Consider the following 27,508-nt stretch of genomic DNA (forward strand, 5'->3'; position numbering starts at 1 on the left):
ACTTATTGCGATTTTTTTTTTTTTTTTTTACCAAAATGTGTAGAAGAATACATATTGGCTTAAACTGAGGAAAAAATGTGTTCTTTTGATAAAAAATGTGGGGTATTTATTATAGCAAAAAGTAAAAGATAATGGGTTTTATTTACTAAAGGCAAATCCACTTTGCACTACAAGTGCACTTGTAAGTACAGTCGCTGTAGATCACTGTAGATCTGAGGGGAAGCTCTGAAATGAGGGGAAGCTCTGATCATCCAATCATGTACAAGCAAAAATGCAGTTTTTTTATTTTCTTTACATGTTCCCCTCAGATCTACAGCGACTGCACTTCCAAGTGCACTTGCAGTGCACTTGTAGTGCAAAGTAGAGTTGCCTTTAGTAAATAACCCCCATTGTGTTTTTTTCTAAATTGTCACTCTTCTTTTGTTTGTAGCACAAAAAATAAAAAAACGCAGAGGCGATCAAATACCAAAAGAAAGCTCAAGATCAAGATCAAAAGAAAGCTCTATTTGTGGGAAAAAAAGGATGTCAATTTTGTTTGGGTACAACATCGTACGACTGCGCAATTGTCAGTTAAAGCGACGCAGCACTGAATCGCAAAAAATGGCCTGGTCATTGAGCAGCCAAATCTCCTGGGACTGAAGTGGTTAAGTATAATGCCAATTTCCATGGACATTATGTGCACATTTAGTGCATTTTTTAAACACTATTACTGCTTACCACAAATTTAAAAAAATTCACTTTCCCTGTCACTGTTCTGTAATAGCATCAAAATGACTACAGACTATATCAAAGTGTACTATTTATATTTATATGTTTATATTTATATGCAGTCCTATGCTTGCCTAGCCACATCATACATGTTCAGTTACGTATTCACTGCCTCATCTTTTAGAGTTCCCCAGGAAAGAAAAAAAGTTTCCATTTCTGGGCTAACTGAAACTGATGGTTTGCCACTTTCTGTAAAACATGCATTAGCAACCTGAATCTCTACCACTTATGCTGTACTTTTCTAAAAGACTGCATCTGGTCAATGGTTTTGTTATAGTCATCCTTTAAATCTATCATATTTCAGTTTTTTTTCCAAGTTATTCCACCTTTTGTAAAAAAAAAAAATAACAATAAATTCACCCATGTGCATTTATTATATTTTAGCATTGGAGCCTGCAGAGCATTGTCCCCAGGCAGTGGATAGTGGGTACAGTACTCTGGTTCCTGCGGAGTCTTCCTCCAGCCTTGGTCCATACCAAGGTATGGATTTTTAGTTACAAAAATGGAGGAAATATCAATAGACTATAAATCAGATGACATCATTGCACTTGTGCTACATGTAGAGCTTTAGTACAAGCCGCTTTGTCATGGTAGAAGATGGGACTTGTAGTATTTTCATTCACAACTTCCTGTGAATGAACCATGTGGCTGTGTAGAAGGTGCCATGAACAGCTGCACAAATTTTAAATTTGACAGGAATCTGCAGAGAGAAAGACCCTATGATCCTCCCCCAGTCTGAGTGCTGCTACAAAGGGGACTGAAAGAACCCAATTCAAATTTAGGTACTTGTCCTCCCTGCATTAAAATAATACTTTTAATAATGATTAATGAATAGAGATGCATTATTATGTTTCCTTTAAATCTGCTTGGCAATGTGTAGTTAAAACTGTAATGCATACCTTCTTTTTTTTTTTTTAATCAAAATGCTTGACTAGAGCTGTCACACTAAACTGCATATACCCATTAGGAAACCAGTCTGCTTGATTTTTACCTAAATCTCATTGAAATAAACATATACTTCACCAGTAAGTAAGTTGTTGCTTTTCTACAAAATATGTATATCTAACTAGATGATTCCAATACACATAAAAAAATTAATATAGAGGGGACTATACGCTTGTAATAAACAATCTATAAAATACGTGTTATAGATAGTGTCCAGGTGTAGGTTTAACCTATGTGTATTAATGCACACATTTTTACTTTGCACGTTGGATTTGTTCACATACAACTCAGGGAATATGACAATATTACAAAAAAACGAACACAGAACATCAATAATATTATTTCTGCATAGTCTAATTCATCATTTACAGTAGTCCTCTATATTTACACATCTACAATATATATATAAATGCTGTTTATCAAAAGTGGTAGGCATACTGATGATATGACATTAAATAACGTAAAAAGAAAAAGTGAATCATATGAAAGCACATACATGATGGCAGCTTTTAGATTTTATACCGAAATCCTGCACATTCAGTTGAGAAAGAGAATTAAAAATGTTTAGGGGTATACTGTATGTATCATAATTTTAACTAAGATTCTCTAATTTTTAACATAAGATTAAATTAGAAAATCAGTGAACCTTGCTTGAAAGTTGGGTGAATCTTGTGTGAGAACATTGATAAATAGACCTCTAAGTGTTTTCAAATTTCTTTCTTAATTGAGTGTGCAGAATTGCAGTAAAAATATAAAAAATGCCATAAGCATGCTAAAGAAAAACATGCTATTTGACTTTATAGGCCTACTGAGTAAACTGATTCTACAGTCTTCTTGAAGGACATTGGAAATGTGTATGTCATTATAGTTAAATCATTTAAACAATGTGTTTGTAGAGCTTAACGTGTTATTAAACCCAGAATATGAAAAACTCTCATTACATGCTAATTAACAGAGTGTTCATACTCACAAAGCAAACAAAGCATTTGTTTTGTGTAAAGTAAAATATACTTGGTTGATCCTGCCTTCAGCTGTCCCTCCTATCTTCTTTGTGTCTCCGCTGCAGGGTGAGATTGTGTGAACCAGCTGGTGTCCTCTATGTAGCATGCTCAATTTCAGTCCCCTTCTAAGCTCTTCATTTCCTCTTTTTTCTTATCTGTGCAGGCCACACGACTAAAGAGTCACACATCTGGGCATATACACAGTGGTAAATAACACTCCCCTCCCTCCTCCATGTCCTCATATTGCTAAACACGATTAGCGCGAGATATAGTATACACCTACACATTGGTGGCCCATCCATTAGGGGTGCACGGGTGCTGCCCCCCATCCATGCATCCAGCCCCCTAATCTACATGCGGGGCGCTGGACACTTGGATTCCAATTGGCTCTAATAGGCTCCAATAAAGGGTGTGCTCGGGGCACAGAGCACTGCGCCCTGAGCCCACCCAGGTGTGTGACAAAAGTGAATGAATATTCGCTATTGTCACACTGATTCTCCTCCTGGCCACTCAGGAAGCGGGTCCTGAGACTAGTCACCCAATTGGCTGAAAGGACAGGTGATCCTATTGGTCGCTTAGGAGGAGGAGGGAGGAGATGCAAGGTAGCCGTGAGGAGACGCACGAGAAGCTCATTGCACGGAGGGAAGCACTGCCCGCTTTATGGGGTAAGTGCAGGGCCAACCGACCGGGGGGTGCGATTGACCCGACCGACCAACGGGGGGGTGCAGGTGCATTGTTTGCCTCCCCCCCCCCCCAAAAAAAAACACTAGCCGCCACTGCACCTACACCATACTAATGCACAAAAAAATACACATTTTATGTTTAATAAAGATTTATAGGGAGCTGTAAAACAGTTATTTGATATTTATAATCTAATTTGATATGCTCTACTGAAACTGTTTTTTTAGTCATGTGATTGGCACAGCACCAATCAGGGCTGGCCAGACACAGACTCACACTGTAGTGAGCATACATCTGCAGCGTAATAGAAGCCTCTCCTACAGATCTTTTCCTGCAAGTGCCAAAGAACAGGAAGAAATTATGTGACCACACAACAGCACTGCAGGAATCAGGGACTTGGAGGATTTTTAAAATAAAACAAAGTGGCATGATATATATGATTTATGTGAATGAATTATACCAATTAACACTTCTCTGATTAGTATCAATTTAATATTCTTCTAAAATACACAAGATGCATACTAAAAACAAGAATAGTCCTCCTTTGTAATATAGAACTCCATGTACATTTGATGGCAATCAACACTAGGTAACAGTAGACAACAGGGTTAACATCTTTGGGCTATTCTGTGATTGGTGAATGTGTTTAGCAGAATATATTAAGAATAAGAACATAACTGAGTCAATTCGCTAAGCCTTATTGATCATTATTTGTCATAACGATCGTTATTTTCAACAATTTGGGCCAAAAATAACAGTAACCTTGCAAAAAATAACAATCGTTATAACAAATAATTAATGGTCTATAGTTTAGCAAATTGCATTTATAGTCTGTTAAATAACCCTTTACTTGTGTATTTAAAATTGTAGATACAAGTTTTCCTGGGAAGATGGTATTGTGGTGAATGCTTTGTCTCCGTAGCAAGAGCAACAGATACCTATAACTTTTTTTTTCAAAAACGTGATTAGAAAAAACAGCAACTGACCCATCGACTATCACACTATAACACAGATATAGTTCAAAAACCTTATAAATGCAACTAGGACATCTTTTTTGTAAGTGTTCCACCATTATGTGATATTGCCTCAACTAAGATCTCAGTCTTTTAACATGTGTTGGGCCACCTAACAGATGATTAGACAGGTTACTGCAATGCAGCGGGCATAACCTTACCAGAAATAGGGTTTGCCTGGCTGTCACTTGGTGTAGTTACTAATTTTCTGTGCAGAGTCTGGTGTATGGTACAGCTGCCAAGAAGAAAAGATATCCCATATGACCGCATTTCTGGGCTCATGAAATGGCTGTCATCAGGCTATTTGTCAAAAATGTAGGACCAGATGCTTCTCCCTTAAAGCTGTCCATGAGGACAGCCATAGCCATGTAGGCTGCAGGGAATGGTGTGCTATTTCACTGGCAAAAACATCAGACAGAATATATCAATGCAAAACTGCATAGCCACACACTCACGTTAAAGTTTCACTGGCAAATTGCTGAAGTATGTGCTTTCATATGTCATTTACTTGTATAGAAACACAATTATACATTTTCTTTGTCAAACTCACAAATAAAATACATAGTAATGAGACAAGAAACATCATTCCACCCTCCTGAAGAGACCATCTCAGCACAGTCCTCCTCATCGTAGGCGTTATTCGGCTCCCCTTGCCTCCATTTGTTGAAGGTCTGCAATGGAGACCGGTCAGAATACACAAAGTGACCTTCCCTATCCAGGTCGTTGATGCCAATAAAAATCCTGCTGAGGCCAGCTTGGTTAATGTAAGAAGCCATCAGACTGTTGGTTGCCTCATCCTTGGGCATGCTGAGTGTGCCGCCTCTTCCTTGGCAGTAGGCTTGGGCCTCTATGTATTTCTTCTCCTCTTTTACCAGGAAGTAGATCTTAGTGTCTGTCTCGCGCACTCCAGCAACAACTGCGGGGGAGGGCAGTGCTGAAAAGTGAGCACTTATATTTCTATACCAATCTTAATGTACATTAAAAAAATTAGGCAGAGACAAAACCACAAACATGCATGACACATTTCTATTTTCCTGTTTTTGGAAGATTACAGGTTTTTGTATAATTATTAATATCAATATTTAATAATTGGGGATTTAAGTTATGATACTCAGTTTGCAAATAAATATTAAGAAAGCCAAGCGCTACCTGCACTCTTAGGAGTGCTTGCTTTATAGCTGAGTCAGTGAGTGAAATCTGCCTGGAAATGCTAGAAGCTCATAATATGTCTTTTGTGGTGTTCACAATGCTATTGTTAGTCTAAAACAATTTTAAAAGATTCTAGATTTCCTTTAGAGACCATGTGCACTTGACTGTCTTGATGTGTTGCATTAAAAACTGTGCATTAACACACGTTGCTTTAACGCAGCCCATTTCTTTGAATGGCTGTCAACGCACCAAAGTTGACCAAAAATTGGATGTGCACCATTTTTTGCGATGCAGCGCAGCACAATACACAGTAGTGCATTACTATGTATTGTGGTGTGCTGCAGTGCATGTGCGTCAAAGATGCATTAGGATGGTGCTTTGGGGTGCTATTGAAACATGGCATGTAGCATGCGTGATATAGTGTTAAACCACGATTAGTGTTCAAAAGTATAAATAATAACAAGTACAAAGCAGCCAGCACTACAAGAGACAACTTGTGCAAAAAAAGTGGGTATAAACAGTGCAGTGCTTAAACATAAATCATACAAATGTAAATTAATATGAATTCATAAAGTGAAAAAATTATACATGTATATAAGAGAACTCATAAACAGTTCATGTTTCAGAATTGAGTCCATATATTTTGTGATTCAGATATTAATGATCAATCACCCAAGTGAAAAAAAATAATTGTTGTGAAAGCTTTCTGCCACCAAATAAAGTGTAAGAAGGCATACTGGCACAATCAGACCCTATTTAGCATATACCAAATTATTCAAATGGGCTTTGGTGTCACAACACCTGAAGATGGAATATTCAATTGAGTCACTGGAGTCAATGGACCTTTTGATATTGGAAAATACCGACAGCCACCGTAGCCAATGGAATGGTATGCAAATCTGTAGGACCTTTCAGAATGTGGAGTCCTCTCATCAATACACTGTTAGGACATAAATCCAAGGAGAAAGAAAGGATAGAAGACTCAACATAGTGTAAAGTGTATTTTTTATTGCCAGATTGGGCCGAGATTATTTACAGGGGTGCCCCATCGTTACAAAGTAAAATTGCCCCTAATATTATCAACCCTCCAGTTAAGCCCACATTTTTTCATAAACTTGTAGGTTATTACCCATGTAAAAAATGCATTGTTTGCTTACACATAACATGTGGTGAAAAGAAAACAATACAATTTAAATCTACAGCCACTAATTATGTTTACGATATTAAGCATTTATTCAATTGTGCCACTAGACATATTGTATATCTAATTACTTGTCCATGCAGCAAATATGTGGGCAGAACCATCCGTTCGTTCTCTGTACAAGTTAACGAACATATAGCCAATATCAAAAAGGGATTAACTAATCATAGTGTTCCTAAGCATTATCGGAAATACCACGACCCAGTGGTACACAATTTTTTATTAATGACCATAACATACCACCTTGGCGTGGAGGGGCACATACTAGAGGTGTTTCGAGACATTCTGGATCTATCAATTACGTTCTTACTCCCCTTCAGGATGAACATAGAATGGGACATTAACGCTTTTATCAATCAAGCGTAAAACAAAGCGAAAATAATATATATTATTATTATTTTAAGTTAATACACATGATCAGGTTTTTCAATATTTGCATATGAGTTTTTATACAATTTACATAAGATATTAAGTTTGTGTTATTGCTTTAAGCCTTTTCTCAACTTAGTAACACCGTATCTGTATTAAATGTTGTTCATCTTTGTTTCTATGTGGAGGCTTGTTTTGGTTTTTGTCTTGATTTCCGGACGAGGCTTGACCTGTTTGTTTGGTGCCAACAGTTGCATTATCCTGTCTCTCCACATGGGGGCTAGAGTGATGTTCAATGGGCCCACTTTTGACGTGACGTGGGACAGTCTATGCCTTGGTTTTCAAACGAGGCTTGACCCGCTTCCGCATTGTTGTCATTTCCGGTATCTCACCCGTTTTCATTTCGAGGCTTGATGTGCACACCTCACTTTCAGACTGAGGCTTGATGCGCATGCTCCGGCGCCATTTTGCTGATGACCCTGGAAACCTTAGGCTGATTAGAGGCTGCATCAGACAGCGTGGTCACCTGTTCTCAGGGGTTACATGAGTTTATAAATTTAGGGTGGCAGAGACATTAGGACACCCCAGATGATGTCTGATTGAGATGAAACGCATTGGGTCTACTGTCCTGTCCATGCCATTACAACTTCACTTTCCATGCATTTGATGTTTTACTGAAATGTGAGTGATTTACTTTTTTTTTTTATTTATGGTTTTATACTATGTCGAGTCTTCTATCCTTTCTCTTTGGATTTATGTCCTAACGGAGTATTGATGAGAGGACTCTACACTCTGAAAGGTCCTACAAATTTGCAAACCATTCCATTGGCTACGGTGGCTGACGGTATTTTCCAATATCATAAGGTCCATTGGCGATGACTCCAGTGAAGATTCCATATTCAGGTGTTGTGACACCAAAGCGCATTTGACCCATTTGGTATATGCTAAATAGGGTCTGATTTGTTCCGGTAAGCCTCCTTACACTTTATTTGGTGGCAGAAAGCTTTCACAACGATGATTTTTTTCCAACTTGGGTGATTAATCATTATTACCTGAATCACGAATATATGGACTCAATTTTGAAACACAAACTGCCTATTAGTTCTCTTATATAAATGTATAATTTTTCACTTTATGATTCATATTAATTTACACAATTTATGTTTAAGCGCTGCACTGTTTATACCCACTCTTTATGTAGCATGCAGTAACATGTGTTCTGTTAACACATGAGTTCTCACTACACTGGAGAGGTGTGAATGAGAACCTAAAGGATACGCTTAGCTTCCCCAAAATCAGGAATGGGAAGTTAAAGGGAACCTGTAATAAGAGAAACATGGAGGCTGCCTTTTTTAACCTCCCTCTGTACAAATTTTAGTTACCAGGCTGACATGCTAATACAGTAGATTCAATATTCTGAGTCCCTGATCTGGAATAAGTACACAGATCAACAGTTCCGATTTTGGTTTAACTTCAGTGGTAGCACCATTGTTCTGAGCCAGAAAATCATTGGGTAATTAAGCCAGAGACATTCAGGCACGTAGTAAATGCAGAAAAAGGTCAGCATTGGCAGTCTCAAATATCTCTAAGTGTACAGGTTTTACTTTAGGGCAGAAATGACTAACTATTAGCAAATTATTTAACTTTATGGTCCATCAGCCACAAGTAAAACACACCTGCAGTACTGGCAGTCAGATTCAGGAATATACTGTATAAGGGGCAAACATAAAACTGGCTGCAGATCCTAGAACTACTGACTGGAAGATCCAAATTACACAGATTAGTAATATTTACACAACAGAATTCAGTCAGTTCCTGCATCTTCTGAATCCATATTTTGGGGATAGGAAAGGTTTTAAAGTGAAAGACCATGTTGCATTGCCGGATATATTTATTATATTCATATATTTTATACTAAATTTACTTCAGGAATTTTTCTGTTCCCTATAAAATTTGTATTTTCTTATATAATGAGCAGTAAAAAATGAGATAAAATCCAGAGAGAATTCAGAAAAAGTGAACTAAATTGGTTAAAGAGGAGCTCCAGGCTCCAGAAGAAAAATTAAAAGTCAGCAGCTACAACTACTGTAGCTGCTGACTTTTAATATTAGGACAATTGCAAGTTCAGTAATCGAGCAGTGTCCTCACCCGAGCTGATTTTTCAATCGGCTATCAGGTGCTGCCGCCGCCATCTCCACTATGGGAAACTGGCAGTAAAGCCTTGTGGCTTCACAGCTGGTTCCCTACTGTGCATGCAGGAAGCACACTGCGCTCTCTCATTGGGCCAGTTGCAGAGGAGAAGGTAGGGGAACCAAACTTCCAGCTGAGTTTGCTGAGTTCCAAACCAGGTATCTCCCCCCCCCCCCCCAAAGGTGCAAAATGTGGCAGCAGAGGGGAGGAGGAGGCAGACAAGCAGAGCTTCCCCTTTTGGGTGGAGCTCCGCTTTAAGCACTTGTTAATGAAAATAATAAATACATTATATTACACTTTGACAAAAAAAAAAAAAAGTGAGAAAATATAAAGGAAGCACACACTAGGTTTCTACCATGCCAGTCCTTTTGTCCGTTTTGACTTTCCTTTCTTTTTAGTACACTCTGTATTGTGTTTCTTTCTTTGTCTCTGATTCATCCATACAGGATATTGGCCGTGCTGGTCTAGTATGCTCTTCTTGTTAAGTTTTAGATCGGTGTCCATTTTCATGGTGGAGTCACCTTCCATTGCATCAAGTTCTATTTTATTTTCATCCTTCAACTTTTTAGACATTACAACAGTTGCTATTTCTTTTATGTCATCCATCAACACATCTGTGTTTGCTTTTGCCACATTTTTTAGGCGCGCAAGTTCCTTTGGAGCATTCTTCTTCCTCTTCTCTGCCCTCATTTTCCTCTTCCATGTGCTTCTTAGACTTTTGCCCATTTTATTTTCCGTCCAGCACAGGAGAGCCCACGTTGTACAAAGCACCGCCCCTTTGTACAACGTGGGCTCCACCATGAAAATGGACACGATCTAAAACTTAACAAGAAGAGCCTACTAGACCAGCACGGCCAATATCCTGTATGGATGAATCAGAGACAAAGAAAGAAACTTAAGACAGAGCGTACTAAAAAGAAAGGAAAGTCAAAACGGCCAAAAGGACTGGTGTGGTAGAAACCTAGTGTGTGCTTCCTTTACATTATATTACACGTATATTTTTGAAGAGTTGTCTAAATGTGAAATAGCACAGACTTGTGTAATGATGGTGCATTAGCTGTAGCCACTGATAAAATTTTGGCTGAGCAATGAAATGCTCAATGGTTTGGCTGCTATGAGTTACTGCACTTAGATTTCATGGGCAAATGTTTGCAAGCACCTATTTGCACTTGTTGGACATCCTATTGCAAAAATATGGCTATTTTTATAGAGTTGCCCCCCCCCCCCTCCCCTTCCCTTTCTTTTTGCAACCATAACAGCCTCAATCCTTCTAGAAATGTTTTTACAATATTTTGGAATGGATCTGTGGGAATATGTGCCCATTTTGTTGGAAAAGCATTTTTGAGGTCAGGAACTGATGTTGGACAAGACCTGGCTCACAATTGGTGTTCCATTTCATCCCAAAGGTGTTTAGTGGGGTCTAGGTCAGGACTGTTTGAAGGCCACTTTAGTTTCTCCACACACAGTTTGGCAAACTATGTTTTTTGGACTTGGCATTGTGCACAGAGGTACAATCATGCTGGAACCAAAACCTTCTCCAACCTGTTGTTACAAGGTTGGAAGTACATAGTTGGCTAAATTGTCCTTATGTGCTGTGGTATTAGCAGTATCCTCCACTAGATACACCTGAACTCAATAAATTGGAGGGGTGTGGAAATATTTTTAGCCATATATTGTGAGTGTGAAGGTGAGATGTCGGCACATGTTTTTGTACCATTTTACATAACATGTTGATCTTTGTCTTGCTAAATAGGCCTATACAGTTGTGATCATAAGTTTACATACCCTGGCAGAATTTATGATTTCTTGGCCATTTTTCAGAGAATATGAATGATAAAACAAAAACATTTTCTTTCACTCATGGTTAGTGTCTGGCTGAAGGCATTTATTATTATCAATCAACTGTGTTTACTCTTTTTAAACCATAATGGCAGCAGAAACTACCCAAATTACCCTGATCAAAAGTTTACATGCCCCGGTAACCATCCTCACCTGTGATCTGTTTGCTTGTAATTAGTGTGTATGTATAAAAGGTCAGTGAGTTTCTGGACTCCTGACAGACCCTTGCATCTTTCATCCAGTGCTGCACTGACATTTCTGGATCTTGAGTCATGGGGAAAGCAAAAGAATTGTCAAAGGATCTGCGGGAAAAGGTAGTTGAACTGTATAAAATGCCATATAAAATGCCACAAAGTATCCCGCTTACAATACACCAAACAGCACAGAGACAAGCCTCAAACCTTCTGGCACAAAGTCATTTGGAGTGATGAGACCAAAATTTAGCTTTTTGACCATAACAATAAACGCTACATTTGGAGAGGAGTCAACAAGGCCTATGATGAAAGGTTAAATGTTATCAAAAAATACTGGAGGAACATTTGCATTCATCAGCCAGGAAGCTGTGCATGGGATGTACTTGGACATTCCAACATGACAATGATCCAAAACACAAGGTCACAACACAAGTCAACCTGTCATTGACTACAGCAGAATGAAGTGAAGGTTCTGGAGTGGCCATCTCAGTCTCCTGACCTCAAGATCATTGAGCCACTCTGGTGAGATCTCAAATGTGCAGTTCATGCAACACAGCCCAAGAATTTACAGGAACTGGAGGCTTTTTGCCAAGTGGAATGGGCAGCTTTACCATCTGAGAAGAGAAAGAGCCTCATCCACAAATACCACAAAAGACTTCAAGCTGTCATTAATGTTAAAGCGGGCAATACACGGTATTAAGAACCGGGATATGTAAACTTTTGATCAGGGTCATTTGGGTAGTTTCTGTTGCCATTATGATTTAGAAAGAGTAAACACAGTTGATTGATAATGAATGGCTTCAGCCAAACACTAACCAAGAGTGAAAGAAACGTTTTTGTGTTATCATTCATATTCTCTGAAAAATGGCCAAGAAATCATAAATTCTGCCAGGGTATGTAAACTTATGAGCATGACTGTATAAACAGCATGGATGCACAGCTGCAAGGGTAAATCAATACATACCATTTTTTACAAACTTCAGCTCTGTTGTCAGCTGTGTGACCTGGATGTCCATCTCTCCAACAGCTTTCCTCAGCTGACCGCACTCACAGGGTATCCCTGCAAAATGAAGTCAAGAGAGCAGGTATCACTATATTTTCTTATTTCTTGGCTTATCCTCATAGGAATTGTATTCAATACATTACATTTGAGATGGGCTGCACACCCAAAATTTGCAGAGATTCTGGTTGAACATGTCCCAATAAAACCAGGTGCATGGGATGTGTTCCTAACCAATACCAATAAAACCTAGATTCTGAGGCAGAAAGACTGAATTAATAGACTACTGTCATGAAAAATATTGATGTTTTTTGGTTATACGTGTAATAACAGTATTCGGTATATGAATTTCTTTTTGATGTTCACATAATTTCTCTTAATATTTTCTTCACATTTATATGGCAACCAACGTGTCTTGCAAAAGTGATAATGATGGGACTGAGACAAACCATAACACTACTAAAAAAAGTAACACTACTAGGGAAGCTTACAACAATCACCTTTGAGTCTCATGGTTAAAAAAGTACTATTATTACAAGTATTGACCTCATATAGTTAACAAAATGCAGTGAGGGAAATTTATCAAAACTGGTACATACAGAATCTGGAGCAGCTGTGCATAGCAATCATCTTCTATCTTTCCTTTTTGAAGCACTTTTGAGCAAACTGAGGTTAGAAGTTGATAGGTTACTATGCACAGCTGCTGCAGATTCCGTTGCTGCAATTTCTCCTCAGTGTTTTTTTTTTTGTTTTTTTTTTCTTCTAGGCTAACAGAACACAATAGATTTGGCAAAGGTATTAAGTTCAATGTGGCCAAATGTATATGGTGGCAGCATTTAACCCTAAAGTAAATAAAGGATTCGTCTCTGGAATTTATTAATTTAGGATGTTATTAAAGCTGAAAATTAGTGCTTTTGGAATACAAATGTGCTAGTATGTCTCTTCTACCATCAAAGTTCCTCTTCTACCTGCCATCTCCTTTTCTATAAAATATACTTGGAGTCGGACATGCATGGCTCAGTCTATCTTCTCTGCATGCCATGGTACTTGGATGAAATTTCTTTGCACAAGTGTGGGAGTAATGACATCACAGGACAGGCAATCAAGATGGCCAAAGATGCTAAACCTGCAAGACTAGGCAAAGATAAAAGCTTTAAACAAGGTAGCTACCTTTTCTAAAATTGAAGATTCAGGCAATAGAATGCAACTGCAAATGACTTTTGTTAGATTACAGAATCTTAATAGGACCCAAATAAAGATTGCAGTGCACATGAACTGGCAAGATGGAAAAGATCCTGAGAAGGCCACATACCAGAGATTTTGGGGATAGATGAGTATAAGACTGTAAGCCACTTTCACTTTAGGGCCTGGCAGATTTGCTCAAAAACTATCACAGGGAAATAAAAGTGGATTAAATTAGGTCAGTGAATACCTGGATCTCCATTTGGACCTGGTGGACCCATGTCACCAATATCTCCCTTCTCACCTGAAAAATAAAATGCATTGCAATGCTTTATTATTCTTTTTTTGGCAAAAACTGATTATTCAAGAAGCTTTTCAAATTACTAATATATAAAGGTGCATGTAATTACAATACTATAACAAGAAGCACATATTTGTAAAGGATATCTAAGATTGAAATAATACCATGTATATACAATGACTGTAGCAAGCGGGATGCTTGAAATCCACTAAGAAAATCGATTGTTGGAAACATATCACTTAAAAAGGATACCTTAAAAGTGTTACAGGGGGATTTGTAGGAGGAAGGAGATGGGTGACTAGAAAGGGGAGAAGGAATCCAAATAAACACTCAAAGAAACCTCAAGAGGAGTGAACCAATTATTTTGCCACTAATGCCACGTACACACGATCGGACTTTCTGGCATACTTGGTCCGGCAGACTTTCCGACGGACTTTGTCCGCCAGGTGCGCTGGACTTAAAAACGGACGGACTTGCCCACACACGACCAGACTTTCCGGCTGGCTAAGTCCGCCCGTCTTTCCAACGGACTTTTGCCGGAGTTACGGCGGACTTTCAGAATGAACGGACTTGCCCACACACGGACAAGTCCGTTCATTTTGAACATGACTCAGGTACTACGGAACTAGAAAAGGAAGTCAATCTTGCCGCTTTTATCGGCGAGATTGACACCTTGCGAGCCCCATCGCGGGGCATACCAGGCCCTTAGGTCTGGTATGGATTTTAAAGGGAACCCCCTACGCCGAAAAAACGGCGTGGGGTCCCCCCTAAGATCCATACCAGACCCCGATCCGAGCACGTTTTTTCAGCGTAGGGGGTTCCCTTTAAAATCCATACCAGACCTAAGGGCCTGGTATGCCCCGCGCTCGCTGCAATAGGAAAATTTGTTTTTCCTATTGCAGCGAGCGCGAAATGCAATACCCTGCCCTTGCGTCGTATCTGGTCCGTTGGACCAGCATACAGACGAGTGGGCTTTCCGTTGGACCAGCACACAGACGAGCAGACTTTCCATCAGAAACTGAGTCCGACGGAAAGATTTAAAACATGTTTCAAATCTAAGTCCGGCGGACTTTTGGGAAAAAGTCCGCCGGAAAAGTCCGCCGGAGCCTACACACGGTCAGATTGTCCGGCAGACTCTGGTCCGCCGGACCAAGTATGCCGGAAAGTCCGCTCGTGTGTACACGGCATAAAGTTCGGAATGTGGAAAAATCACTAAAAACTAGCCAGCATGTCCATGTTGTGCGTATCTTCTCAAGATTGGGGCCATTATTTGCGAACAAAGTTTCCATTGCCATGACCCTGTTTAAAATCTGGGCCCATTTGAAGAGGTGAGGTGAGGAGGTAGATTTCCAGTCTCGGGGCGGGATATAGCCAACCAAGCCACTAGTAAATAATGCTGTAAGATGCCCTTTTTAAATTTGTAGCTGGACCCAGGGATCTTCGACAATGGGGCAATGGCTGGGGTAGGCTGGATATCAGAAATGCACATGGAGTTGTAGGAAAGGAATATATTTTGCCAAAATGGTAAGGGCAAGTGGAAGTCCCACCAAATGTGAAGGTAGGAACTTTCAGTTTCCTGGCATCTCCAGCAAATGTTGGAGGTGGCAGGGTATATAAGGTTAAGGTCAATTGGGGTCCGGTGCCATAGGGTTATAATCTTGTAGAATATTTTCCTAGAAATATGAATACATGGACAGTTTATGAGTAAAAATGAAACATTTCCTCTAATCCTCTTCAGAAAAAGAGGTAACAGGAAATATTGATTGAAACAGGAGACCCCCTCCAGAGGGCCCCCTCTTAAAATTCTACATAACTGGGATACAGTGTGGTCAAGTGTTACATTACGGGAGAGAAAGCCTTCCAGTTGGGTGAGATTGAGCACTGGGTGGGTTTCTTTCCTAAATTTATGGAGAAAGGCAGTAAGTTGGAATTGAGTAAACCACCAGTGGCTATAAACAGAGGATGAAGGGAAATGAAGTTGAGTCTGTGAAATGGTGCAGTCAGGATAGCAGTGTCATAGTTGATGTGGCAGCCCACATGGAATGATTAATCTATCACATAAAGAGAGAAGATGTTAGGTCAGGTAAGGAGGAGTAGTCAGGGGTGGTCTTTGAGATGGCGGTAACCAGGGAAGGGCTCGCAGGTCGAAAGAGGATGTAGCCTTTATCATTCTTTTTTAAGGGGCTTTTTTGTTTAATCAACATAGCTTCTCAGAAAAAATATATAAATTATTATTATTTTTATACAGGATTTATATAGCGCCAACAGTTTGCGCAGCACTTTACAACATCAATAGAGTTTCTAACAAATGGCATCTTGCCTAATATTGAATTTTTGAAGACTTCCCCACCAGGTCATCTACAAAGATGGGCGCATCAGCAGCAGGGAGCCTTACAAACAATACTATTGATTAGACCTTTGTCCCCTGCTTGTTTTGTTCCAGCTATCTTTAATGTGTATCTAAACCCAAGAACAAAAATGTACTGTATTTCACCTTACCATACTAACAGGCATATAGTGTATTCTAGTCTCAGAATTAAATACCTTTAGAACCAATGGGGCCGATTTTACCATGGCGACCCATGCTTCCTTTCATTCCCTTTTCACCCACCATTCCTGCAAAACAAAACCATAAATATCAGATTCCTGCAAGTGGCCACAGACCATCCAAACATCAAAAGCAATGTTCTTATTTTAGAGCACTGTAGGCAATTATTGTGCTATTTCTGAATGTAGAAAGGCCATAATGAGTGCCTGAGGCACCCCAGGGAGTACAGAGAACAGGTACAGTCCTCAATTCTCTATGTAGAAGAGTATATGATGATCCAAGGTATCGCATATGTGCTGCTGTCACAACTGGGCCAGGGTCAGCACTGCCAACGCATTGAGGATTAGGCATCCACATCATTAGGAATAATAATAAATATATTTTATCTTAATTAAATGTCAATAAAATATGTAAAATATACACTCATAAAGTATTTACAGACTATATTTATTATAGATTTTTAACTGTGGGCTTCCAACATTTCAGTGACAGTTTGGGGAACATTCCTTTTCTTTTCAGCATAACTGTGCCCCTGTGCACAAAGCCAGCTCCATAAGATATGGTTTAATGAGTTTGGATGGGGAGGAACTCATGTGGCCTGCACACAGCCCAACCCCAACCCTACTGAGCGATTTTAGGATGAAATGGAATGCTGAAAGCAAGCCAGGCCATCCAACACCAGTTCCTGATCTCACAAATTTTCTTTTAGTTGAATAGGCACAAATTTCCACAGACACACTCCAAAAGCTTGTGGAAAGCCTGCTCTTGGTCTATAAACTCTTGGCTGTACAATATAAAAACAGAGCACACTGAATTTTGAAGATCACATCATTTATTACAATTTGAAAACATTACACTTATATTCCATAAGCTTGAAATCAGGCTTGAAAAAACAGTCTACCGTTGGGCCAAAAACTCTTTGGTGTAAGTCCTCAACACCCACAAATATTGCAAATAAAGGGGGCAAACTGTAGGAAGATCCTGCCTGTGCTGTTTGTGTGAAGATGCCACAAACTCAGACATGCAAGGTTATGAGAAGGGGTGAAGCCCCTGCTGAATTTGAATCCGCTTCACATTGACAATGTGAGCAGGATCTTCCTATAAGCTGCATATTTTTATTTGCCTGCAATAATCACCATGCTCTGGTTTTATGTTCTATTTTTCAGTTTTAGATTTATTTTGGGATACTTGACAGTGCTTGCAAGGACTTGTAAAGCCATGGGTCTTAGTGCTTCAGAGAGTTTTACATGTAGCAATCCCTGGCACACTCATGGGAAAAACTCTCACCTGAGTTTTTTTCCCCCACTGCATGAAAAGAAGGGCCTTACTAAATTGCAGACTAGATGGAAATTATATTCTCTTCCCTACATATCCAAATATCTTCTCATAATGAGAAATACTCAGCTCCCACAAGGTCAGCAACATGCTGCTTACTCATTATAGAGGAACTGGGTGGCATCTCCACAACAGGTCATCTATTTGACATAGACATTCTAAAACCTCTACCCATTCCAGCATTGTGTACCAAATATAACATACCCCCAATTTTTTGTATTATTCCCAACAAACACACAATTGGAAGAGTAAACCCCCCCCCTCCAATCTGCACAAAACTCACATCTCCAAAACCATAAGGCGCAGCAGCAACTACTCCATTGCTTCTCTATACCCGTACCTCAATGCAAAATTGGTAATAGCGTTATAAAAAACAAAAAGCTTGTGAAAAAAATGTATATAGTTTAATGTCCATAGTGTTGGCACAGATGCACTTTAAATGTATGCAATCAATTGTCACCTAGGGTCTATGGGCCACCAAAGAGAAAAACAGCAAGGTACAACCACTGTGCAGCACTTATGAAGATACGGGCAGCGCCTAAAATAACAGATAACATCAAAGTTCAGATAAGTCCATATTATTTGGATAGTTAAGATTGAGGAATCCTAGCACCAGCTTTCAGTGTGATAGATAAATACACACAACACCACAGTGATGGGGCTAATTTGCTTACCCTCAAATTATAAAGTGGTCTAAAACCACCTTATAGCTGTTATATCTATTAGGCTTGGTTCATAGCTATGCATTTTTTAGTGCGTTTTGCAGTTTGCAGAAACATACAACAGTCCATTTAACATGGTTTCCTCTGGTACACGTTCACAGCTATGCGTTTTTCAGTCGCTGCATTTTTGGAAAGGGTCAGGGACTTTGTTTCCTGCAGCAGATTGCATTTTGCGTGTAATAGACTTCAATGGACTCCCACCAAAAACACAAATGTTGCGTTTTTGATGCATTTTTAAAATGCCTTTTTTTCATTTTTCATTTCTCCATAACAGACTGTGTATATCTGGTTGTTAAGGAGCGGGTCGCCGCGTCCTTAACAGCCGATGAGCCATCAGATGTCAATGGGCTTCCCCACTGACAGCTGAATGTAAAAACGACAATTGCAGGCAATAAAAAAAAAATCAGCAGGGTCCCCCCCAGAGTCTATACCATGCCCTCCGAGTCTGGTATAGAGTTTGAGGAGAACCCCACGCCAAAATTTAAAAAAAAATCCATACCAAACCCTTATACGAGTATACAGCCCAGCAGGTCAGGAAAGGGAGAGGACAAGTGAGCCCCCCCCCAATCATACCAGGCCACATCCCCTCAACATGGGGGGGTGCTTTGGGGCAGGGGGGCTCTGCCCTCTCTCAAAGTACCTTGTCCCCATGCTGATGGGGACTAGGGCCTCTTCCCCACAACCCTGGCCGGTGGTCTGTGGGCAGAAGGCTTATTCGGAATCTGGAAGCCCCTAGATCCTTCGCCCCCCCCCCCCCCCCCATGTGAACATAATACCCTACCCATTCACCAAAAAAAACTGTAAAAATAGGCACTTCACAAGTTTTTGACAAGTCCTTTATTAAAAAATAAAAAACAATGTCCCCCAGAGTAGATTCATCGTCAATCACAATGCCAGTCGGAACCCAAAAAATCCCAGCAAAACGCATGAAAAACGTTTACAAAAACGCAAAATGCACCGTAGAAAGCATCAATCATAAACTGCATAGATGCAAACTGAGCCTTGTGCTGGAAATCCCCAGCTAAGATGTGGACCAAATTTCCTCTGCAATCCAGCAGTAGCCTCACAACCATGGGAAATAATAAGGAAATTAGCCACGTTTTTTGATAATCACCATGAATTCCCCATCTCATAACAAAACATGCGCTTCCTCGGATAGTTTCATCAAATCATTCAGTTTAGCACCTCATGAAAGTATGAACGAAAAAGCTACCATAGTGCAGTAAGTTTATTTAAAAACAAAAAGCACTTTAATGTACAAGCAACACACTCACATGTAATTAGAACAAACGTGCATCTATCAAACAATCAAAATGGCATCCGGCGTCCTGACTTCACATGCCACTCTGTGCAGAATTACTAACCTTGAAGTAGTGCTACATATGTAGTGCGCAAATATATCTTCCCTAGGTACATATAGAATACTAACCATTGAAAGGAACACAATTTAAAAAATAAAAAAAAATTAACACATATTGATGGGATTGTTCACATGAAGCAGATTATTTTTATATGAATATAAAAAAAGAAATAAATAAAGATACTTTAATCTGTGCAATGCAAAGGTTTCCAAATCAGAATCTTGTTTGTGGGTTGCAGCTCCCTCTAGTGGTGACAAGAATAACACATTCATAAAAAAAACTGTAATAACTAACAGATGGGATGCATCCATCCTGGGCAGTCATTTTTGTGTATTTATCTTGTTTTCTATGGCCTGGAATAAATATAACCTTCCCAAATCTTACTTCCACCAGCATCCCCAGCATTGGACGGAATGGCAGCCTATAAAGAAATAATGCTTAAGCAGATGCAGTAGTGCCTTCTCTTGTTAATTTGATGTATGAAATGTCACGTTTTATAGATGTCAGAAAAACAGCACACGACGGGGAAGCGGGTTCTTCAATAAAACCTCTCCACTAGACTTTATGTTACTATTATCAGAGCCCATGCACTAAAAGGTAAAGCAATAAAGTCAGCTCTATTTTATTCCTCGGAATCGGTTGCTCTGACCGGCCCCTTGCTGGGGTTTATGGCCGATCATGAATTTTCCTCTGACTTGTTAACATACATTAAGAGCTTGAGTATTAAAAATTGCAGTTTGTAAGTAAGAAATCTATCACCTGACTGCTTACAAACATTGATACCGTTAAAACAGATCTGTCATTTGCACAGAACATTACTGGCTGTAATTGGTTCATATTAAAAAAGACCATTACGATACCTGGCGATTTACAAAGCTTGACCATGACATCCAGATTACCAATTTGGGCCCTATTTTTTATTCTTTTTTCAAACATTCTCCTGCTATAACCTATTGTCTAATTACAATAATTGTTTTTAAATTTCATCACATTTTCTATTTAATATTTTACATAAAATAAACCAGTAAAATGCATTCAAAATTCAAAGACATATTCATCCAAGTAGTAGAGTCACCAAAAACAAAGTAAGCAAAACATCGATGGTTGGGCAAGAAGACAACCACGAGGGGCAAACCCTCCTTTTTTTACCTTAGTTTAAATATTCAGATGGCATAGTCACACATATGGTGTGTTACATATAGTACAGAAAAAGATGACCTGTGGTAGATATAATTTGCAATGCAGCGTGGTGAGAATCTTTTTAAAATCATGTCTTATGCCGCGTACACACGAGCAGACTTTACGTCAGACTTTGTCCTGCGGACTTTTCGACGAACTTTACAACGGACTTTCCGAATTAACGGACTTGCCTGCACACGATCAACCAAAGTCCGACAGATTCGTACGTGATGACGTACGACCGGACTAAAACAAGGAGGTTCATAGCCAGTAGCCAATAGCTGCCCTAGCGTCGGTTTTTGTCCGTCGGACTAGCATACAGACGAGCGGACTTTTCGACCGGACTCGAGTCCTTCGGAGAGATTTGAAACATGTTTCATTTCTAGGTCCGTCAAACTTTTGAGAAAAAAAAGTCCACTGGCACCCACACACGATCGAATTGTCCAACGGACTCCGGTCTGCCGAACCAAGTATGCCGTAAAGTCCGGTCATGTGTATGCGGCATAAGGGTCACTATATACACATTACATTCTGACCGTACAATATTTGTACACTTTAGATTTATATGATGACCCACCTAATCTATCAGGCACTACACTATATAATTTGTTTGTACAATCTCCATAGATTTACTATAACTATGTAATATAAGGACAAACCCAACAATCCATTGTGCTGTGTTTGTGCTAAGAGAACATTGCACAGAGACCGGGATCTCACTGAGAGTCTCATACTAACAATCGGGAGCCGTTCAAGCCCTGGTTCCCAATCACTTGATTGCTGTGATAGCCTCTGATTGACTATCACAATGGATAGTCACTATTCAGCCCACCCCAGTTTTTTTTCTCCTCTTGAGGCTAGGTTCACACTGCTGCAGTGCGGGAACGCAGCAAATTTACTGCACCAACTCGCACGGCAGTTCACACTGCCATATGCGAACTGCTGGGGAGTGTCATACAATGTTAACGACACCCCCAGTTCAGCTCGCATATCGCACTGCGAACTGACAATTTGGACATGTATCGGATCGCATAGTTGTGAACACCCATGCGATCCGATTCTGGTCCGAACAAAAAAAAGGGTCCTGTGCGAGTTTGGACCGAATGCGGTGCGATATCAGCCATACTATCTGTATGGCTGATATCGCACAGCACAGACATCGCATGTGATGTGAACAGCAGTGCACTGCGAATCACATAAGATGTCTGCCACCGCAGCAGTGTGAACCCAGCCTGAATGGAGAAAAAAGATACATTGTATCTTTTTCTCCTTACAAGAGGAGAAAAGTTAGGAATACATGGGTACCGCTATATTCACACCTATACCTTTGCTGCGGCTTGCATTTGCATGGGCACAGCAGCCTATTCATTTGACTGGGCTGCTGTGCCTGTGGGAAACGCAGGAAAAAGGTCCCTGTACCTATTCAAAAAAAATGCAGCAGCAGGGAAATTGCATGGTGCTTTTGTACCATCCAATTTTCCAAACCCGAAAACGCACTGCCTTTTCAGATGTGTGGGGATGCCATTAAGAATGAATGGTAGACCTGCACATCTGCAAAAGACTAGTGTGTTATGGCTGTGGGTGGTTTAAGGTGCCAAAATAGGTGCGATTTCCACGCTGTTCCACACCAGTGACCACCCACAACAGTGTGAACCAAGCCTCACCGGTGATGGTTATATTTTGTATCATTTTGCAGCCCCAATGAGAGGGGTGTGTCTTGGTCTCCAAAATGTGTTGGCTAATTTCCACCCTCCAGGCAAATGTCATATACAGAGCTGTTTTTAGCATATGCTGCTGATAACAACATCTTCATGTTTTTGTGAAAGGTTTATTTTATGCTTTACAAACGTCCAAAAATATAATGTCCTGTATTTAGAAGAGAAGATGGGCTACTTACCTTTCTCTCCTGGTGGACCGACTCTGCCTGGTCTCCCTGGTGCACCCTTCTCTCCCTTTTCTCCCATTTCACCTGTAAAAGCAAATGTAAATGTAGTATTTTTATGCACTTGTAAGATGTACAGTGCTTTAAAAAAGTATTCATACCCCTTTAAATTTTCCACATTTTGTCATATTATAACCAAAAATGTAAATGTATTTTATTGGGATTTTATGTGATAGACCAACACAAAGTGGCACATAATTGTGAAGTGGAAGGAAAATAATAAATGGTTTTCAACATTTTTTACAAATAAATATGTGAAAAGTATGGCGTGCATTTGTATTCAGCTCCCCGAGGCAATACTTTGTAGAACCACCTTTCACTGCAATTACAGCTGCAAGTCTTTTTAGGGGTGTCTCCACCAGCTTTGCGCATCTAGAGAGTGACATTTCTGTCCAATCTTCTTTACAAAATAGCTCAAGCTCTGTCAGATTGAATGGAGAGCGTCTGTGAACAGCAATTTTCAAGTCTTGCCTCAGATTCTCAAGTGGATTTAGGTCTGGACTTTGACTGGGCCATTCTAACACATGAATATGCTTTGATCTAAAACATTCCATTGTAGCTCTGGCTGAATGTTTAGGGTCGTTGTCCTGCTAGAAGGTGAACCTCCACCCCAGTCTCAAGTCTTTTGCAGACTCTAACAGCTTTTCTTCTAAGATTGCCCTGTATTTGGCTCCATCCATCTTCCCATCAACTCTGACCAGCTTCCCTGTCCCCGCTGAAGAAAAGCATCCCCACGACATGATGTTGTCACCACCATGTTTTACAGTGGGGATGGTGTGTTTTTGCATTGTGGTTTTCCGCCACACATAGCATTTTGCTTTTAGGCCAAAAAGTAAAATTTTGGTCTTGTTTGATCAGAGCACCTTCTTCCACATGTTTGCTATGTCCCCCACATGGCTTCTCGCAAACTGCAAACAGGCTTTCTTTCAAACAATGGCTTTCTTCTTGCTCCTCTTCCATAAAGACCAGGTTTGTGGAGTGCACGGCTAATAGTTGTCCCGTGGACAGATTCTCCCACCTGAGCTGTGGCTCTCTGCAGCTCCTCCAGAGTTAACATGGGCCTCTTGGCTGCTTCTCTGATTTATTGCTCTCCTTGCCCGGCCTGTCAGTTTAGGTGGACAGCCATGTCTTGGTAGGTTTGCAGTTGTCCCATACTCTTTCCATTTTTGGATGATGGATTGAACAGTGCTCTGCGAGATGTTCAAAGCTTGGGATATTTTTTTTATAACCAAACGTGGCTTTAAACTTCTCCACAACTTTATCCCTGACCTGTCTGGTTTTAGAGGGGGCGCTAAATGTGTGACAATATAATAAATGTGCTGACAAACCAATTTCAGACAATAAGACATGGAATATAGTGAGATAACAAATTTAAAGAGTGAAAATATATACACAGTATCTATTAAAAGTCCATAAATCTTCAGTGAATAAACTTGATGAATGAGTTCAAATCTGCAAAAAGGTCCTTCACCACTCGACAAGAAATCCAAATCACACCTAATGTGCTCAAATGAAAAATCTGCTCACCAGATGTCCATGACCTCTTTAGTTAAAAAGAAGGTCTGGGAATGCAGAGATTGGATTCAGGAACAAGTAGACTGGGGATGAATTAGGGAGCTTCTGAACTGTAATCTCCTCTCCACCATGGTTGCCCGTAGGGGTTGAAAGACAAGAGGGGAACCAATAGCGTAATCCTGCTTTATTTTAAAACTAGTAGAAACATACATGCTTACATTTTGCAGTGCCTTGTCCCGCTTCCTGATGACGTAGCATTACGAAACGTACATCAAGGCACTTTCCGGTCACATCACTTCCGGGTCCAAGCTTCCAGTTTGTCTCTCAGTGGCAGTGGAATGCATGCCAATCTCACAGCGTGAGCAGAGCAGTGTGTAGTTCCCATCAGCATTCGTGCGATCCCTGATTCATCCATAGTCTACTTGTTCCTGAATCCAATCTAAGCGTTTCCAGACCTTCTTTTTAACTAAAGAGGTCATGGACATCTAGTGAGAAGGTTTTTCATTTGAGCACATTGGGTGTGATTTGGATTTCTTGTCGAGTGGTGAAGGACTTTTTTTTCCACATTTGAACTCATTCATCAAGTTTATTCACTGAAGACTTATGGACTTTTAATAAATACTTTGTATATATTTTCACTTTTCAAATTTGTTATCTCACTATATTTCATGTCTTATGGTCTGAAATTGGTTTGTCAGCATATTTATTATATTGTCACACATTTAGCGCCCCCTCTAACACTTTCACATTGCACAGTTGCTTGTCTACAGTATTTGGGGAGCAGCTCTATAGCTATTTAATCTATTTTTATTGGCGCAGGGTTTGTTTATTTTTTTGGTGTGTTCCTTGGCTTTCATGATGCTGTTTGTTCACTAAGGGTCTCTAACAAACCTCTTGGGCTTCACAGAACAGCTGTATTTATACTGAGATTAAATAACTCACAGATGGACTCTATTTACTAATTAGGTGACTTATGAAGGCAATTGGTTCCACTAGATTTTAGTTAGGGGTATCAGAGTAAAGGGGGCTGAATACAAATGCACGCTACACTTTTCACATATTTATTTGTAAAAAAAAAATTGAAAACCATTTATCATTTTCCTTCCACTTCACAATGATGTGCCACTTTGTGTTGGTCTATCACATAAAATCCCAATAAAATACATTTACGTTTTTGGTTGTGACATGACAAAATGTGGAAAATCTCAAGGGGTGTGAATACTTTTTCAAAGCACTGTATCTAAACCTTAAATATACCATTGTGAGTGTTTTGCTATATCAGTTCAATAAGGACAAAAAAAGTTGTTGAACTTGTCAGAAATTCAAAGTTGTCCTGTGTACCCGTCCACTGATATCTCTTTCAGAGATTTAGGTTAACCTGCACCTGATGACATCCATGTTTTGTGATGAAACGTGTTGTGCGGAACTTTCAGGTGATGTAAATTCCGCTCTTTGGAGCACACGCTGAGACACAGGCAAAGCGGCACCTCCTGGTCCTATGTTATGAGATACATGCCTATTATGATATGTACTGTAAGTGCATTGGTTTTTAGAGTTTAAATTAATAAAATGTTTTTACACTATGGAGGCCCCCCGCTTTTTCCATTTGTATCTGCTTGCTACCTTCTTGTGGTTGTGTGAATAACCGGGTTTCCAAGTACATATTTGTGTAAAAATATACTAAGCACCAGGAATATCTTCCCCAGGAGATCTACTAAGTGTGGCTTGACTCACTTGTTAGTGTAATGGGTCATTTATGTCTGGTGATTTCTGGCAGAAATTGGGGACACTCAGGGAGTGCACAAAGCTCTTAGATGGGCAGTGCAATTCATAGATTTGATTTGAAAAAGATTGCACAACATTCAGTTTGGATTTGTTCTACACACAACACAGAGCACCTTTGATGGTGACTTTATTATGCACTATTAATGTTTACAATACATTTTTGTATTGTGTAACCATACCAGCAATGGTATGGTATTAATGTGTGATTTGCACAACTGATTGGGTGTATTGTTTGTGATTTACTTATACAGTTTTGTACACATTGTATTTGCATGTATTGTTTGAATCAATTCATTTACAGTATTTATCAAGGTAGTGCTGTACCTATGCTTCCATAGTCAAAATGCTGCTGTGCAGGGGGTTATAAAAGGCAAGTATAAAGACAGAATGAGGAACGGTTTAAAAGAGAAGTATAGCCAAAAGCTTTTTTGGCCATAATTCTCATGTGGGTCACAGCAGGGCAATTACTTTTGTCCTCCTGTGAACCTTAGTCAGCTAATAATGGGCTATTGCCCACTATAAGCTGATGGGACAGAGCCACTCTAGGCTCAGGAAGCATCCCAACAATATTGCTGGGATTCATACATCACACTGCCTGATTGACAGCTGGCTCCACCTTTCAGCATGCACCTGAGAACTAGAGCCAGCTGCATCACCCCCTCCCCATCCTGGCACTCCAGTGAGCACTGGAGGGCCAGAGTACAGACTGGTCATCACCTCTTTCCGCTCAGAACAGACCAAGAACTGAGCAATCAGAGACCATGTGATGGCTCAGTTCCCAGTCTAAGAGCTGACATGGGAGAGCTGCAACATCACACCAATTCTACAGCATGGAGGTGAGTATGTATGTTTATTCTTTAAAAATCCCATACTTCTTCTTAAAAAGCCTACAATTAGTTCAATTTAAAAAATATCAGCACCAGTGACAGTACTTACATTAAATGGGAAGTCATGAGAAAAGTCCAGTACATACCAGAACGAGAAGACTTTTGCAAAAACTCACTGCAATAGGCACGCACAAACGTATTAGCGTGCACACTAAGCAGTGGCTTGGCATTGGTGCCAAATTGCTTCTTAAGATGGATTATGATATGAACTGCTCAGTGGTCTCCAGCTAGTTCCCACTTTACTTCTGTTCTGACCTGCTACATTTGCTTTCCCATGCACGACCCGGCTTGACTTTGACCTGTTTTTGGATTACTGCCTACCTGTTGTGACTTCGGATGGTAACCTGACTCCACCTCTGACTTATGTTCCTGCACCTCGCTTCCAGGCTGTGAACTGACCT

At 40.0% G+C, this 27,508-nt stretch overlaps 1 protein-coding gene across 2 annotated transcripts in view; it reads right to left on the reverse strand.

Annotated features, from left to right (window-relative positions):
• Positions 1 to 3,102: 3,102 nt before the first annotated feature.
• Positions 3,103 to 27,508, reverse strand: part of COLEC11 (collectin subfamily member 11) — a 43,557-nt gene continuing 19,151 nt past the window's right edge. Inside the window, exons 3-7 of one of the 2 annotated variants that reach the window (XM_073625419.1) lie at positions 22,876 to 22,947; positions 16,378 to 16,449; positions 13,783 to 13,836; positions 12,315 to 12,410; positions 3,103 to 5,342 (exon numbers count right to left, since the gene is read on the reverse strand). In XM_073625419.1, coding sequence (XP_073481520.1) covers positions 4,933 to 5,342; positions 12,315 to 12,410; positions 13,783 to 13,836; positions 16,378 to 16,449; positions 22,876 to 22,947 — 704 coding nt within the window. In that variant the 3' untranslated portion in view covers positions 3,103 to 4,932. The remainder of the gene's footprint in view (positions 5,343 to 12,314; positions 12,411 to 13,782; positions 13,837 to 16,377; positions 16,450 to 22,875; positions 22,948 to 27,508) is intronic. The other variant, XM_073625420.1, reaches the window with a different exon arrangement.

Source organism: Aquarana catesbeiana, linkage group LG04 (assembly GCF_042186555.1).
Source record: "Aquarana catesbeiana isolate 2022-GZ linkage group LG04, ASM4218655v1, whole genome shotgun sequence".
Classification (NCBI taxonomy): Eukaryota; Metazoa; Chordata; class Amphibia; order Anura; family Ranidae; genus Aquarana; species Aquarana catesbeiana.